General features: G+C 44.6%; 1 protein-coding gene and 1 long non-coding RNA gene across 2 annotated transcripts in view; one reads left to right on the top strand and one right to left on the bottom strand.

The window, feature by feature from the left end:
• Positions 1-2,518: 2,518 nt before the first annotated feature.
• On the bottom strand, positions 2,519-4,170 carry LOC309530744. The gene is made up of 2 exons (XR_014218866.1): positions 3,773-4,170; positions 2,519-3,683 (listed from the first exon to the last, which is right to left on the bottom strand). It is a non-coding gene; the product is annotated as an uncharacterized lncRNA (long non-coding RNA).
• Positions 4,171-4,682: 512 nt separating this feature from the next.
• Positions 4,683-16,349, top strand: part of CBLB (Cbl proto-oncogene B) — a 59,941-nt gene continuing 48,274 nt past the window's right edge. Inside the window, exons 1-2 of the mRNA XM_082219724.1 lie at positions 4,683-5,366; positions 5,971-6,145. Of these exons, the coding sequence (XP_082075850.1) occupies positions 5,978-6,145 (168 nt within the window). The 5' untranslated portion in view covers positions 4,683-5,366; positions 5,971-5,977. The remainder of the gene's footprint in view (positions 5,367-5,970; positions 6,146-16,349) is intronic.

Below are 16,349 nucleotides of genomic sequence, written 5' to 3'. Positions count from 1 at the left end.
GCATCTTAAGTTCACAAAAAAAAAAAGAGTGCAAAGGAGTTATCAAGGGCTGAGCGGCATCATAATATTAGTCAGAGTGAAAACTAGAAAGAATTTGAAACTGCCACTCTGCATCACTGAAACTGAAACATTTTGAAATCATTCAATATTTTATTTAAAAATAAATGCAGGCTCAAAATTTCATTTTACCGTATTGAAGAATACACACATACACACAGATATATATAATATGAAATAAATGTTTATGCACCATTTAGAGTTTTCTGAGTAGTGAATGCAGTTACAGGTGATGGAAGCTACTGTGACATTCCAAGGAAGACTTGACAAAATAAAGAGGCGGTGTGAGGCATCAGAATGCATTGCAACATCTTGGTTAGAGCCCTTTGCACCTGCTTCAGCAGATGGAATGGAATTATTAAAAGAAACGACATGGCAATGAATACAAAAGTATTCCCTCAGGGGCAAAGATGTTTTGAAATTAAGTTGACACATTTTTATGTTATAAATTAAAAGGGAGGTGCTCTCAAGGAGCCTGTACTTTTATAGCCTCAATGTAAACTTACTGCTCTCCGTGGTGTGTTATTGTAATGCAAGGGAGCACACTTTGGCCTGCAGATACAGATGCACTCTAAGATAAAAGCACCACCTAGCCAGTTAATTGCCCAAGCTATGCATGCGTGCTTATGTAGAAGAGGCAAGCAAAGGAAAGGCTCTCCTTGCCTTGTTCCATCTCACTCATCACCAACTTTGTATTTGTGCAGTTTTAAGTATATGTTGGTATACGTGTGCAGGTGTGTGTTTTTATGTGCCTACATGAGTATTTATTTACAAGTGTGTGGCAGCACTTGCATATTTGAGCCAAAGGAATGTCAGAATCCACATTCATCTGCAGTGCAGGTAAGATGTCTTGTAAGGGGATTTCTTTTTGGAGCAGTGTATGAAAGCGAAGTCTTCCTGCTCAACCAGACCTTAGTGCAAGCCCTTTGTTTCCAGCAATACCCTCCCGAGGTATATTGATGCCTGAAGCAGAGTCCAAAGGGTGGCTTACCCAACTAGGGCCTTCGCATTAAGAAGACTTGCATCTCAGTTCACACATCAATTCCTGCCTCCAATTCTGCCGCCCTCATATTACCATGTGAAGCAAGTTGTTTCACCCTGCTTGCAGCCCAACATGTGCCATTAGCTGCAACATTAGATGATTCCTTTGATTTTGGCAGCTAAGTAAAGTTAGCCTGGGTCAGTGTCTAGTCTGAGAACTTTGGGCAAGTTGCCCTCCCTGAGCACTAACCTTATGTCCCCCACCCCCCACCATGGGCCAGTATGTACAAATGGGAATGGGTGGTAGGATTGGTGGGTAGGGGTACACTTTCATCTGCACAGTATTCTGTATGCTACTGAAAAGAAAGGCCTCTGGACCCCAATGTTGGGGCAGGGCTCAGAGACACTGTAAATGTTCTCTTCTCAGGGCTTGGCCGTTGTCGTCTTCTTCTTCTTCTGAGCAATGCCAGCAGATGTGGAGTTTATTCCCTAGCAACTGTTTTTAGCATTGTAGCCCAGATCATGTTATGCTGCTCTTTTTTGTTGTTTAAAAACTATACATGCTAGTGAAATGTTTTTGTTTTAGGAAACTAAACATGTATTTGGACAACTCATAAAGCTACAATAACCCTCTTTATTTTAGTAAGTGTAAGTGCTATTCAGGTTGAATTCCTTTCTATTAGTTACAAGTTGTGGCCTATTTCTACAATAAGCAGGGGAGAGTTTCAGTGGGTGGAAGTTTTGAGCTCTCACTACCATTAAAGCAGCTACTATTGTTAGTGAGATACAGTCAGATTATATCAACACTTCCAAGTAAAAGATTTACTATATATGTTCTCTTTTAAAAGACTGAGTTATACAAATATTCCATATACTGAAGAACAAATGTAATTCAAAACATTTTGAGACAGCCAAGAGAGATCAAATTTTTCTTACAGAAACAGCAAGCTGAAGATTGGAAATAATTTCCCCTAGACAAGAAATGAGAATTTCACCAAAGTGCTGAAAGCTATTCTCTCAGGAAATAACACATTTTGAAATAAACACTGAAGGATGAAGTTCTTCCTTTACATCTACACAGCAGATCTAAACGCTTTGCCTCCTATTCCCAGGCTATATGAAGCTTATGCTTAAACCAAGTAAGATTTAGTTTCTCTGAAGGGATGAAGATATTTTTAAAGCCCTCTTTTAGCTGATTTTTATTCACACTTGTCAGAATGAAATTCCATAAACTGTTTTTGGTAATGCATTCAAGAGAAACAGAAGCACAAAAAGGGATGAATGCTGAAGTCCCTAAAAATGTACTGGTAAATGATTTACCTTTTCTTCATATGAATTTATCCAATATAATAGAAATACTTGATATTACTTGACTAGTTTATGGTGGAGTCAAAATTGTTAGGGTACTTAACCCACACATTCAAAAACGTGCAATTGGCACATGCAAGAAAGGCCTAAAAACAAGTGATTTGTACACTGCTTCCTTTTACAAAGTTTTTTATTTATGATTTTCATTTATAACAAACATTTCAACAAAACTAATCCTTACATATCAAGCCTCAACTTCCCTCCCCCTCTTTCTGTGATTCCTTAAATTTACTCCCCCCCCCCACTGCATATCCTCATTTGTATGCTGTTTCCTTGCTAAGGTGGAAGCACGAAGTGTATCTCTGAATTGTTAAGGCACCTCTGTACTAGTTAGAAAAATGCAGGTTTATACATATAGGTATCAAACATTCCTATGTGAATTCATTTGTGTAAGCACCACAGTTGAATACAATGGAACTTACTTCTCAGTGAATATGCATAGATTGCACTGACAAGAGTCTAGGGGGGTGGGGAGCAAGGCCAAAGTCTACACACACACAAACTAGCCCTTGTTCTGCCTTCCCAAAGCTGACTGAGCCGGGTGCCAGGTTTTGGGATGGAGGAACAAGGGTGTAGCAGGGTCTCAAGAGCCCCCCTACCTCCTTCCCAAAGCTGGGAAAGTGTAAACTAGGCTTTGAGAAGGAGCTGTGAGGACTCTAGGACCCTTGTGGCTCCTCCCCAGAGCCCAGTGCTTCACTTACCTGGTTTTGGTCTAGGACACCATAACACATGGAAATGTGAAAATGGCACTCTTTGACATCTAATGGTCAACATCTGTGGTATCAACTGTATCTCACAGTAAACGGATTACTTGTTATGGTGAATTCTTAACTCCAAGAAAGCAACATTAATATCACAGATTATGTTTTATATGAAAACATTTCCCCCTTCCTTAATCACCCTTTTGGCACTTTGTTCTAACTCTGGGTTGTTGTGAAGCATTGCTTCAAAGTGCCCTTTTTGAATTCACACACTATTAACTTTGGTGGGCGAGATCAAGTAACAAGAGACATTGGAAAAAACAACACATGCTGCTCTATGGGGAGCAGTGAAACTTGTGCAGTGCACACTTCTAAAGTTGCCCTGCTGAATTTAGTGGGGCTCACTTCCAACTCGATGCGCAGGAGACCTCAGCCATTGATTGACAGGCAGACCTAGGGTGATTTCTGCGGCACACAAGGTTGTGCATGTCTGTTTCCTCAGAAGTAGGCAATGCTGAGAGTTCGTTTGGGTTTTACTCCCCAGGGCATGTCGACAGGATGGCAGCCTGATGTCGCCTGGAACAGATGGGAGGGAAGGAAATGTTGAAAACTGACGTGCTAGTTTTGCTCGGGAAGCAAGCCCACTTGACCTCAGCGGCACTTACCTCTGAGTAAAGGCGCCCGAGGTCGAGTTGCTTTGCTGCCTTTTTCTTGCCCCGCAATCCTAATGCGAAGCCCTGCAGGCTGAGTGTGCCTGGGAAGAGCGTCAAGACTTAACTCTGAGCAAATGTGTTTAGGATTAAACTGCGCGCGGAATCTGAACCAGTACGATCGCCGGGGTGGGGTAGGTAGGCCTGGTAACACGCTACTGAATCCGGGGTGGGGGGCTTACTTCGGAGCAAAGAAACACGCAGAAGTCCTTACGTAACACTCCGTATCCAGACTCCCCCCGAGGCGGTGCCTATTCCTATTCCCATGAGCCTCCCTTGCCTCAAAAACCGGATACATTTCCTTGTCTCTATCATACCGCCCCCCCCCCCCACCGCCGGCCTCCTCGGTCCTCTTTCACCTGCTTTCCTCACTCCCACAGACCCCCGTATACTTTCCGGAGACGAAGCTCCTTTGGCTCTCTCGGCCCGATTCATGAATCACAGTCGGGGGAGGAGGAGGGAAGGGGGGGGAAACACTCCCCCCCTCAGCGCCGGAAGTCCTCCTCCGTCCTCTTATTGGCCTATATCCTTATCAGTCAGGAACTGGAGGACCAACAAACTGCCCCCCTCCTCCCCCGCCCCCAGAATTCTTAAAGTTGGGCGGGGTGGGGGGGAGCCTTACCAAGTTGTCAGCTTGGACTTTTCTTTCCTCCTCCTGACTCCCTCCTCCCCCCTATTAGCAGTCGCGCGCTCACCTTTGATTGGGTAATGTCAAGGGAATTGAACCTTAGCACCGTTAGAGAGAGAGAGAGAGGCGCCCCCTCCCTTCCTCCCTTACAGTACGCAGGCGCGGTGCCGCCGGCTGCACGAGCTCTTTGCCCACTCGCTCGCCTCCTCCCGAGGAGGGCTCGGCTGCGGGCGGGTCCTAGCGCGGCCCTGCCCGGCCCCTCGAGCGCCGCCCCCGCACGCCCCTCACCGGGGCAAAGCGATGAGCGAGGGCAGCGGGGCTGCTGCTGCTGAGGAGACGGCGGTGGCGACGACGACGGGCCCGCCGGGACGGATTAGCCCCCCATGTTTCCCCGAGGAGCCCCAGCGACGGCACAGACTGTGGTGGGGAGCGGCGTCCCGTCCTCTTTGTTGGCTGTGCTGCTGCAGTCCTCGCCCCTGAGGCTCCGGGTGGGGGACGAGGCTTCGAGGAAGGGAGAGTGCCGTGTGGCGGCGGCCGCCGCCGCCGCTGCTGCTGTTGCTGCAAGGGACAGAAAGCGCCCGACGAGCAACCGGAACCAGGAAAACTGCTGGGATTTAATACGGCGGGCTGCGCCGAGGGATGGCGTGTGCCTGAAGGAGGACGGGAGGCTCCGCGAAGAGAGGGAACAAAGTGAGGGGGCCAGAGAGACGCGTCAGGGGCTGCTTCTTGGGGGTCCTCTTTCTTCACCCCCGACCCCTCCGACATTCGCTGCTGCTTGAAACTGACCTTGGAGAGAGTTGGGATCTACAAAAACTAGCAACGTTTTCCTTTGGATTTTCCTTTCCCCCCACCTCTCCCCCCCCCTTAAAAACCACACTTTAAGAATACATATCTACAAATATCGCTCAAGGTTTCTAACTTGTAGGTATATTGAATATAGCTGGCATAAGAGATTTTATTGTATTTGTTTATTTTAAATCCCCACCCCACCCAGCCTTGGTCTTTGGGAACTTGCCACTTGAAAACAACCACCACCAGTGCCTTGGTTAGGTATTGGGTCTTGTGTGGCCCTTGCAAACCATGTGTGGAGATTAATCATTTATCTGTGAGAGCTTGTAGGAGGGAGACAAAGCATGAACTTAAAAAAACGGAGGAGAGTGTTTATCACTGTTCACCAGTGACTTTAAATTTTGAAGGTATTAAGGAAGTTGATGGGTAAAATTAGTGGTGTGGGGTTGTTGGGTTTTTTTTGTAAGATTGTTAAGGCGGTATATTTCCATAAGTTGTGCTAAGGTACCGTCAGTGACTGTGTATGACGTGATCCATCAAATATCATTTCCTTCTGACTAAAAGTTACCATGGGTGGGTGATGGGAGGGGGGCTTATAGTCAAAAGTTAACCTGGTCTTTCACTATACTGTGTGTTTGCCCTTTGGTGATTAGCTGAAGGTGGGGTGTGGGTGTCAGTTTGGGTGAGGAGATTTCATGATATTATACATTACTCTTCTTTTTCTTACAACATTAAGATCCCAGATGGCCAATTCCCTCAACGGCCGGAACCCAGGTGGCCGAGGAGGAAACCCCCGCAAAGGGCGTATTCTGGGCTTCATTGATGCTATTCAGGATGCAGTTGGCCCCCCCAAGCAAGCAGCTGCTGATCGCAGGACTGTAGAAAAAACTTGGAAATTAATGGATAAAGTGGTGAGTCTGTCAGTTGAGTCCTTGTACCAGAAAATAGTCAAGACTATTTATATGTGTACATGTATGGTCAGATCAGTTTGTGTCCTTGTTTGGAAAGAGTGAGTGTTTTCACATTTATGGCAGATCCCCATTTAACCGTGGCTCATGTTTTCTCCTTAATACAGAAGAGGGAAAAATACATTTGTTTTAAATGTACCTCTTGATAAGCACAGTTCTTTAAATAGTAGAGATTTGTAGGGTTGTGAATAAGCAGCTTGTTTCCTGTGAACCAAATGTTCTTTGGTTCCCCACTGGAGCATGTTGTTACAATATCTTCTTGAAAATGAAACTTCAGTTAAGGTAATCAAGTTGTGAAGCACTCTTATGTTAATCATATGCATGCAGTTCAATTTGCAGTTTAGGAGAATAAAAAAAAACCCTGCTTTCTCTCGTAGGAATGAACAAAACTTAATGGCCTTGGCTTTCAATTTTAATGGTTCCTTAAAATGTATTATGTGATTTCTTGAATAGTTATTGGAGAGCTGTTTACCATGGAGGCATGGTGTACGAATCAAAAATTATCTGTTAACCTGTATCTGAATTGGAATCACTTATTTTGTTAAATATTGCTGTAGAATAGTTAGCACGTTTAGTCATTGCAACTTCTACTAAGTTGCATGCAACATCCCTTTTCTCACTGCAGAAAAATATGGTTCATTACTAAGGCAACAGGACAGATTTTTAATTAAGTGTGCAGCATTGGCTATGAGGATGATTGATGGCTTTCTTTTTAATCCTTCACAACTGAACAAGCAACATCAGTTGGCATTAAATTCTGAAAACAAAAGTATAGTCTTTACTCATGGCTTTATGGCTGATATTTCACCTACAATGAATATATGAAGTTTCTATATAGGTAAAGAATATTATTGTATATAACTAGGTGGAATTCTTACAACTTTGAATTGAACGTTTATTGAGAGAGCAATAGAACTTTGATTTGACAAGCAGTAAATGTCTCTATGAAGATGCTTAAATAGCCACAACTGATTCTTAGGCCTTTTACAATTATTATCAAGCCTTAACTTGGAATTCAAGACTAATGTATTGCATAAAAGTCGCACATTTGATTCCTGGTGTTGAAGTCTAGAAATAAACTTCTTTGGAACTCAAGTTTTGATTGTATGTGTTGCCAGCCTAGAGATTTCAGAACAACTTTAAAGGTTACTACTACTGCTAAGACTGGCAGTAATTCAGGCTAAAGTGTGTGCCTGTAATACCTTATCTACCTACCTGATTAGGGCAAGTTACTTTAGTCTCAGTTTAGATATCCTATAGATTTTCCATAATTTATGCGTTGCAAGTTGATCATAAACCCTCTTTTCTTTCTGAAGTTACACTTTGGTGCCTGCTTCATACAGTACAAAATCCATAACATGAGAACTGAGAAAACTGCATTGCTCAGGTTCCAGTGCTATGGACATTACTTGAGACTAGCATCTTATACCAGTTCATGTCTACCTTATTATTTGTCAATATAGTCCAGTCAGTCCTGTCTGCAGTAGCTCTCTATGCTTTTTTTCAGGTGGAGTCTTTCACTTCATTTGCTATATAATCCTTCTAACTAGAAATGTCAGGGATCATATCTGAAATATTCCGCATAACAAACATGTGCTCTACCATTGATCTGTGGCCATGCTTTCCAGAGTAGCTCCAGTTGGATTCAGTAGAACTTGAGTAAAAAATAGTTAGAGTTGGGCTGCTCGATCCATAATACAAAGCAGACATCTCTACAAACTCTGTGGATCTTTGTTTTGTGACATACATTGAGGCCATAATATAGACAACCTTATTGTGCTGTTTGAGTTCCATGGGTCAGGTTTTTTTTTTAATGTATTCAGTTTAAAGATGCTGATATCTTTTTGCTTTTAACATGTTTCTATTAAGTTAAGATTTCATTTTTAATATTTCTTTTTTTTTACATTCATGTTTCTTCCCAAAAGCCTTCCTGGAGGAAAATGAGGAATTTTTTTAGTTGCCCCTTGCGAACCTAGGTTCATTTATCCCTTGTGCATTGTTTCTATATCTAGCACTGTCACTTCCTCACAGCTTTATCTTGCCAATCTTGCTAACCATATTTATCTGATTTCAATGGGACTGATGTCCAAGTAAGTTTTTTTTTAGGTTTATAACTTTAAATAGCAAACCGCCTTGGCATGCCATCTCTATCCTATTTATATAGCAAACTGGTAGTGCTAAACAAACGTATGATGGAAACAATCACAGTTGTCTGGGATATATGTGCAGTTAGTGGTGAAGCAGACTGATTAATTTACTGAATTATACTTGTGTATTTGGTTATAGTAACATCACACTTAAGGTGTTTCTCTGAAGCAGCAATTGTTGCCCCATCCTAAGCACTGATTTGCTGACACTTCAAAAGTAGTATGAATGACCAGTATTAACATAGTATCAGTTCATAGAATGGCTAAATACAGTACTGTAGTTCATTACAGTGGCCCTATCCATACAGCTGTAAGTGAGGCCAGATTTAGTTACAGTACTTGTGTCTGTGTGCTGTAGTTGTAATCTAGGAGAACAGGAAGTTGCCTTGTGGGTATAGACTTTAGCAGGTGTGTTCTGAATGGCAAAAAGATACTGTTATTCAGGTCTAAAATTAATGTATTGTTAAATTGTCTATGTAAGTTTTATTTGGACATAACTTCTATAATGCCTTATAACTGGCATTCAGTACTATAACATTTGGAATGTAAAATTATTAGCAGTATTCATCAGATATAGGGATGTAACCTGAGATTTCTTCTCTAAGTGGTATTAGGTCTAAATCTCAGAAAGCTTTCTAATGTTGTTTTCTTGTTTCAGTTACTATGCAAACTGTGAAGGATCTCATTGTTTACATCATTACTGCTTGATTTTTAAAAGCCTTGCTACAATGGCTTGTATCCCTTTAATTTATGGAAGTTCGTGAAAGAAAAGTTTCCTCATCCCTCTGTCTCTTCCAGAGGACTCCCCTGCCAACAGTGACAAGGGAATTGTCACAAATTGACTTCTTTAAGTTAACTTATTTTAGGGCCCAAGCCAATGTTTTTGCCCACGAGAGTATAGGGTCTGTTTTACAGAAGGCTTTAGGAAGTCTAGATGCTATACCTTCCCCCACCCCCCTCTTCCATTGGTTAAGTGTCCTCAGTTGGATCTTAATGTATCCCATTTAAGCTTTTGTCAGTTAATCACATTTTATCTCCAGATTAAATTAAAGTATACCAGACAGGATGATGTCATGATGTTAGAATCCTGTTATTTGTATCTAGAGTTGAGTATTTGTTACTTGTAGTGGAGAGGATGCATTTGAACAAACTATTCAGCCATCTTTTGTGTTAGCAGATGGCAAAGGGATGTTTTTTCATAGTTAAAATAAATACTAGATTGTAAAAGCATTTCCAAAATTAAATGCAGCTTATGATTTGATCCTGCAATGCAGTTCTTGCAACAGAATTCTGTGGAGGAAAATACCAGAGACTGCTCAAAATGATGAGGTTGTTTTTGTGATTAGAGTCTAACTGGCCCAAGTACAATTGTAACACTCAGCCATGGTAACCCTTATTACGCCCCCCCTTTGAAAGTTGTTCTTTTTTTTTTTTTTAGTAAGATCATTAGCTTGGTTTGCACAATATGGTAAACAGAACTGTGGCTTCCTGGGGTCACATAAATGCAAGGGCTCCCAAATAGGAATTCACAGCCGCTTTGGTCATCTCCAGGACTTTTTGTTGGCACATTGAGCTTAGTAAGTGTTTGGTTTAGTAGGTTTTCCAAACCCAGGCTTGTGTTTAAGCTTTCTCCTAGCTATAGCATGTGATTAGTTGGAAAGAGTTTAAGCATACTAACCTGCATCTTCTTATTATTATTCTTCATTAAATTTGTATACTTCTCTTCCCCGGGAGATTCCAATGTAAAAATACAAAATGAAAACATGAAATATATAATAAAACAAACAAACCCCACCCCCCCAAACACATTTAAAAGAGCATAGAATGTTAATAAGCCAAAGGCTCAGTGCAGGGAGGAATAAAGTGGCTGTGGCTCCAAGTTTCTCTCTAGGAATCCACATGTTTGTGTGGTCCTGGTAATGGTAAGCTGTAGTTTCACATAGCATGTGTTGCGAATGAAGCCTTTATGCCAAATTTGGGGAAATTTGGCTTATTCTACCAATGCTTAGTTAAGAAAAAGCAGAATCATGTTTGCTCCAAATATAGTTAGATTAAGCTACTCCCCCCCCCCACTACCTTAGATAAGAGGGCACAACAGATTTTACAGAACTGAAAGTGGAAGCTTTTAAACTCCTTCCCATGTGTGTGGCACATGAGGGTAAGGCTTGCTATGGTTCGTTTTCAGTCACATAGTGCCAAATGCTTCTCTGGTTTGGAGCTGTATTTAAAAGCCTGTTATTTATCGTCCAGATGATCTGATAGCTAAGCACAAGTTTGTTGCATATTCTACAAAAAATCAGTATACAAATTAAAATGATGGTTTATCTTTTAAATATCTAAATAGTCACTATGCAGTTTTTCTGTATATATTTCATTCCAAGCGTTTCAAAACAAAAATGTCAGATTATTGTCCATAGCTCCATATTGTTTTTGGTGGTGATAGTGGTGGAGATAAACATCCCTAGACAACTTTGGAGGCAGTGTTTGGAACTCTTGGAGGCTACACAAATTATTGTTCATTTCAGTACCTTATTATGTAAGGAGAAGGTAATGGGCATTTTGATTGTGCTGCCTGAATTTGATTGGATTCAGTAAGTTTGTGTCCAGTGCTACAAGTTTGTGTCCAGTGCTACGTTCTACATGTCAGACAGTATAAATCTATATGGATGGCAAATGTAGAGCTGTATAATGTGAAATAAACAAATTGCATACACTTCATAGGAGAGGCTAATTACAGTTTGAAAAGCCACTTGGATGTTTTGTTTGTTTATTTAAAATATTTATATCTTGCATTTCTGCTTGACATCTGGCCTCCAGGCTGGATGACAATAAAAGAAAGCTAACACACAGTGTTAAGAATAGGGGATGGCTACAGCTCAGTGGTAGAGCATCTGCTTTGCACACAGAATTCCTGGTTCTATCCCTGGCCTTTCCAGGTAGGGTTCCGAATACCCCTGACTGAAAGACTGAAGAGCTATCTAGATAGAACTAGATAAACCCAGCATTCGAAACTCCCATTGTTCTAGGCGCGTTTTGCGACCGGGAATTTCATAAACGCGAGCAGTTTCTGAGTTCAGGGTGCAGTACTGCGCCTAAGATTTCAGATTAACATTGCCACTGTTACTCGGAAGTAAATCCCAACCAAGTTCAATGGGGCTTCCTCCCAAGTAAAACGTGCATGGATTGGGGACCTAAAATTTTTCTTTTCTTTTAAACCCAACATGTTTTGTTTAGGTTTAAGTTGTCTTGTTTAATGTACTTTTAATGTATGATGTGCTTTTAATTTGAAATACAATAGCCAGTTATCTACCTCACACTCTCACAAATTTTGGAGTGGGATCATTGGAGGACCCTTAAATCTTAGGTTTGCAAACTGAACACTCAAGGTGGGTGTCTCTGCCATCAGTTGTAGAGGCCTTTAATATGTGTTCATTTTGGTGCCAAAAAGATATATTTATATGAAGGAAAGGGAGTGTAGGGAGAATCCAGGGCTTGTCTGCAGAGTGGAAGGAAAGGAGGACCTTTTTCTGCCTCCCCACTTCCAGCCACTTTCTGAAGATTGGAGAAGGAACCCTCTTAAGAGTATTGGGGGGGGGGCAGCCAGGGGAAGCATGGCTTTGTTTTTTGAAGTCTTCAGATGAGGACTAGACCACGTGAAAAATGAACATAAGATTTTAGCTGCAGTTCATTCATTTTCAGCTTTGTATTCTTGTTATTAAAAAATGTTCCTAGACATTCTGTTGTTGAGCCCATAACCTAGGTTTAAGGTGCCATTTAGCTCCTAGCTTTCATATCTCAGTTTCTAAACTGGATAGACCAATGATTTGACTAGGGTATGATGTAAAATATCCAATCCCACCGTGCTCAGATATTGTTGCTGCTGCTAATTCCAGTAGGAGACTATGTTTCCACTGTGGACACTACAGAATATTTAAAGAAGAGTAGCTGGAGGAGTTGTGTGTTCAAATTTCACACTTAAAAGTTAGAAATGGAGCTCTGAGAGTGTATTATCTATGACTGGGTTGCTGCTCAGTATTTTGTTAGTAGATGAAGTAAGTGCTTCAGTCGTTTACATTTTTTCCAGCAATGACTTAGCATTTTCAGTTTGGGATGGAGTTAGCCCTTTGGAAGAATGGTTTAAGGTAGAATGCTTCAGAGGTCCCATTATTACTATTATTATTAGTGTAAGGTGGCACATGCACTCCCCTCCAGCTCCATTTAACACTGTGAGGTAAGTTAGGCTGAGAGATATTGTGAGTGGCTCAAGGTTACCCAGTGGGCTTTGTGGCTCTGTGGGGATTTGCACCTTGGTTCCCCACTCTAACCACTACACCACACTGGCCTGGAACAAAGATCCTCATAGAAGCCTGGTCAGGCACTCTCAATCCTCATAATGTCTGAAGCAGGTGCTTGCAGCTTCAAATATTGTGGTTCTTCTCCCTCAAAAGCTCAATATTGTAATTTCACAGAACCAGATATTTGACCCTTGCTAACATTTTAACTGGCCAAATATTTATTTCCTGCATAATTTTGTTGAAGTCAGGAAAATATTTATCACTTGTTGCATGCATGTTGTTGTTTAATTTCATATCACTTAAAGCACTAGGTACTTAGTAGAAAAGAAAAATCCAACCAGTAAAAGTTAATGAACACTTACTACCAGAATAAATGTTTCCTCAGTTTGGAGCATGTTTTGTAATTGGTAACTAAGCTACAGTTGAATGGATCAGCTTTTTTATTGCAATAACTGATGACTTCTTGCTTCTTGCTGTGGTGAGTGCCTGAGGGCCCTGCTCTTGCCACTTACCATCTGGCTTGGGGCGGGGCCTGGGGCCTCACAAGGACTGCTCTGCTGCCCAGGAAGACTCTCCTGCATGAGTGCCTGAGGGCCCTGCTCTTGCCACTTACCATCTGGCTTGGGGCGGGGCCTGGGGACTCACAAGGACTGCTCTGCTGCCCAGGAAGACTCCCCTGTGGTGAGTGCCTGAGGGCCCTGCTCTTGCCACTTACCATCTGGCTTGGGGCGGGGCCTGGGGCCTCACAAGGACTGCTCTGCTGCCCAGGAAGACTCCCCTGTGGTGAGTGCCTGAGGGCCCTGCTCTTGCCGCTTACCATCTGGCTTGGGGCGGGGCCTGGGGCCTCACAAGGACTGCTCTGCTGCCCAGGAAGACTCTCCTGCGTGAGTGCCTGAGGGCCCTGCTCTTGCCACTTACCATCTGGCTTGGGGCGGGGCCTGGGGCCTCACAAGGACTGCTCTGCTGCCCAGGAAGACTCCCCTGTGGTGAGTGCCTGAGAGCCCTGCTCTTGCCGCTTACCATCTGGCTTGGGGCGGGGCCTGGGGCCTCACAAGGACTGCTCTGCTGCCCAGGAAGACTCTCCTGCGTGAGTGCCTGATGGCCCTGCTCTTGCCACTTACCATCTGGCTTGGGGCGGGGCCTGGGGCCTCACAAGGACTGCTCTGCTGCCCAGGAAGACTCTCCTGCGTGAGTGCCTGAGGGCCCTGCTCTTGCCACTTACCATCTGGCTTGGGGCGGGGCCTGGGGCCTCACAAGGACTGCTCTGCTGCCCAGGAAGACTCTCCTGCGTGAGTGCCTGAGGGCCCTGCTCCTTCTTGCCACTTACCACCTGGCCTAGGGAGGGCCTGACAGGCCTCACAAGGACTGCTCCTGCCACTTACTATCTGGCCCAGGGTGGGGCCTCACAAGGATGGTTGTTGCCATTGATGCTGCTACTGCCCAGGAGGACCCGGAGGAGTGCAGAGCCCTTTTTAACATGTTTTGTTTTGTTTTTGTTTTTTAATATTTCCTTTCCTTTTCGATTCTATATATGGGGTGGGATGGATGTTTGGGTGGGCTGGGGAATTTGTTAGATTTTGATGAATTTGTAATTTTAGCAGTTTTTGTTTGTATTGTTGTATTGTTTTCTGGGTTGTTTTTGTTTTTTGTTTTTACTGTTTTAAGGTTTTATTGTTCTAGGCTGCGAAAGAATAATATTAATTGCCATCAATGGAGGCCACTATGAGGCCTGGGATTGCTACCGTGGAGGGGCGAGGGAGGTATGGCGGTGGGGGCAGATGTTACAGGCGAAGGGGATCGAGATATGGATACGCTCGTACCCTTTCCAATCTGCGCCCCATCCCGAGGGATGAGGGTAGGGTGAGCAAGGATTACTCACCTCCGTCACTGGTGCTGTGCAATGCCAGGTCTATAGGCAATAAAACCGCCACCCTGCGAGATTTCTTTATCTCGCAGGGGGTCGACCTGGCTTGTGTGACGGAGACCTGGGTGCGCGAAGGGGCAACAGTTACCTTACGAGAGATGGCGCCCCCGGGTTTCTCTGTCCTCCACCAGTCGCGGACTGTGGGCCGGGGGGGAGGGGTGGCATTATTAATCCGGGAAGATTGTCCTTTCAGGGCTCTACCATCGCCATCGATCCCCGGCATTGAATGTGTTGGCCTAGTGTGGGGCTCCGAGGAGAGCTTGGCTGTCTGGCTGGTGTACCGGCCACCTAGCGCACCAGCAGCCACCCTGTCAGGCCTGCTGGAGGCGGTGGCCGGCTGGGCCTTGGAGTTCCCTAACCTATTGGTATTGGGGGACTTCAACATCCATGCCGATGCCACTCCCTCCTCACAGGCTCTGGACCTGGTGTCTTCCATGGCGACACTAGGGCTCTCCCAGTTTGTTTCGGGCCCCACACATCAAGCAGGCCACACGCTGGATTTGATCTTTGGCGTCGGTATAGATGTGATCATGTCTCCTCCGACGAAGGTGCCATGGTCTGATCACTACGCTCTGAAAGCCAGGATTGACTTTCCACCCCCACCCTGCTTAGGTGGCGAGCCAATTTGGGCTCGCCCGCAGAGGCTGATGGACCCCGAGAGATTCCGCCAAGCCTTGCGGGACCTTGCTCCCCCTGGCGACTCATTGACTGAGCTTGTTGAGGGCTGGAATGCCCAGCTCCAGGCAGCCATCGATGAGATCGCACCTAAGCGCCCTCTGCGACCCCGCAGAAACCGGGCTCCCTGGTTTACCGAGGAGCTTCGGAAAATGAAGCGGGACCTCAGACGGCTAGAGCGAGTATGGCGGGGTGCCCGTGACGGAGCCTCAAGAACATCTTATAGGGCTTTTATGAAAACCTACGAGATGGCGGTGAAGGCTGCTAAGAAGTCATACTTCTCGGCCTCCATTGCATCCGCTAGCTCTCGCCCAGCGCAATTATTTAGCATAATCAGGTCTTTAACGTCCCTTGAGGGACAGCCAAATTTAAATAACAAATTGACACACGGCTGTGAGGCATTTGCGAGCTTTTTTGCGGAGAAGGTCTTGTCGCTCCGCCATGACCTCCCTGCCAATTTGGATACAATAAAGGAACTGGAGGCCCCTCGACTGTCCTCGGGTCCAGTATTGGACCACTTCGACCAGATATCCCCAGCCGATGTGGACAGACTCCTCCGAGCTGGAAAGCCCACCACTTGTCCTCTCGACCCGTGCCCGTCTTGGCTGATTAGAGCGTGTCCAGACGAGGTGCGGGCCCTCCTGGGGAATATCATCAATTTGTCCCTTGGCACGGGGACATTCCCAGGGGAACTGAAGGAGGCAGTGGTGCGCCCGCTCTTAAAGAAAACATCATTAGATCCTTTAGATCTATCCAATTACCGCCCGGTTTCGAATCTTCCGTTCCTGGGTAAGGTGATTGAGAGAGCGGTTGCTGAACAGCTTGGTGGGTTTCTGGATGAAACATTGGCTCTGGATCCATTCCAGTCTGGCTTCCGCGCTGGTCATGGGACCGAGACGGCTCTGGTCGCCCTAACAGATGACCTTCGTAGACAGCTGGATCGAGGCGGGTCAGGGCTGCTGATTCTTTTAGATCTATCAGCAGCTTTCGACATGGTCGATCACGAACTTTTGGACCACCGCCTTACCGACGTGGGGATCCAGGGCACAGTCCTTCAATGGCTGCGCTCGTTTCTCTCTGGTCGGGGACAGAGGGTGGCGCTTGGG

The sequence above is a fragment of the Podarcis vaucheri genome, assembly GCF_965113315.1.
Source record: "Podarcis vaucheri genome assembly, chromosome: 4".
Taxonomy (NCBI): domain Eukaryota; kingdom Metazoa; phylum Chordata; class Lepidosauria; order Squamata; family Lacertidae; genus Podarcis; species Podarcis vaucheri.
Note: the sequence above shows the minus strand (reverse complement) of the source record. Positions and strands in the feature narration are given on the sequence as shown.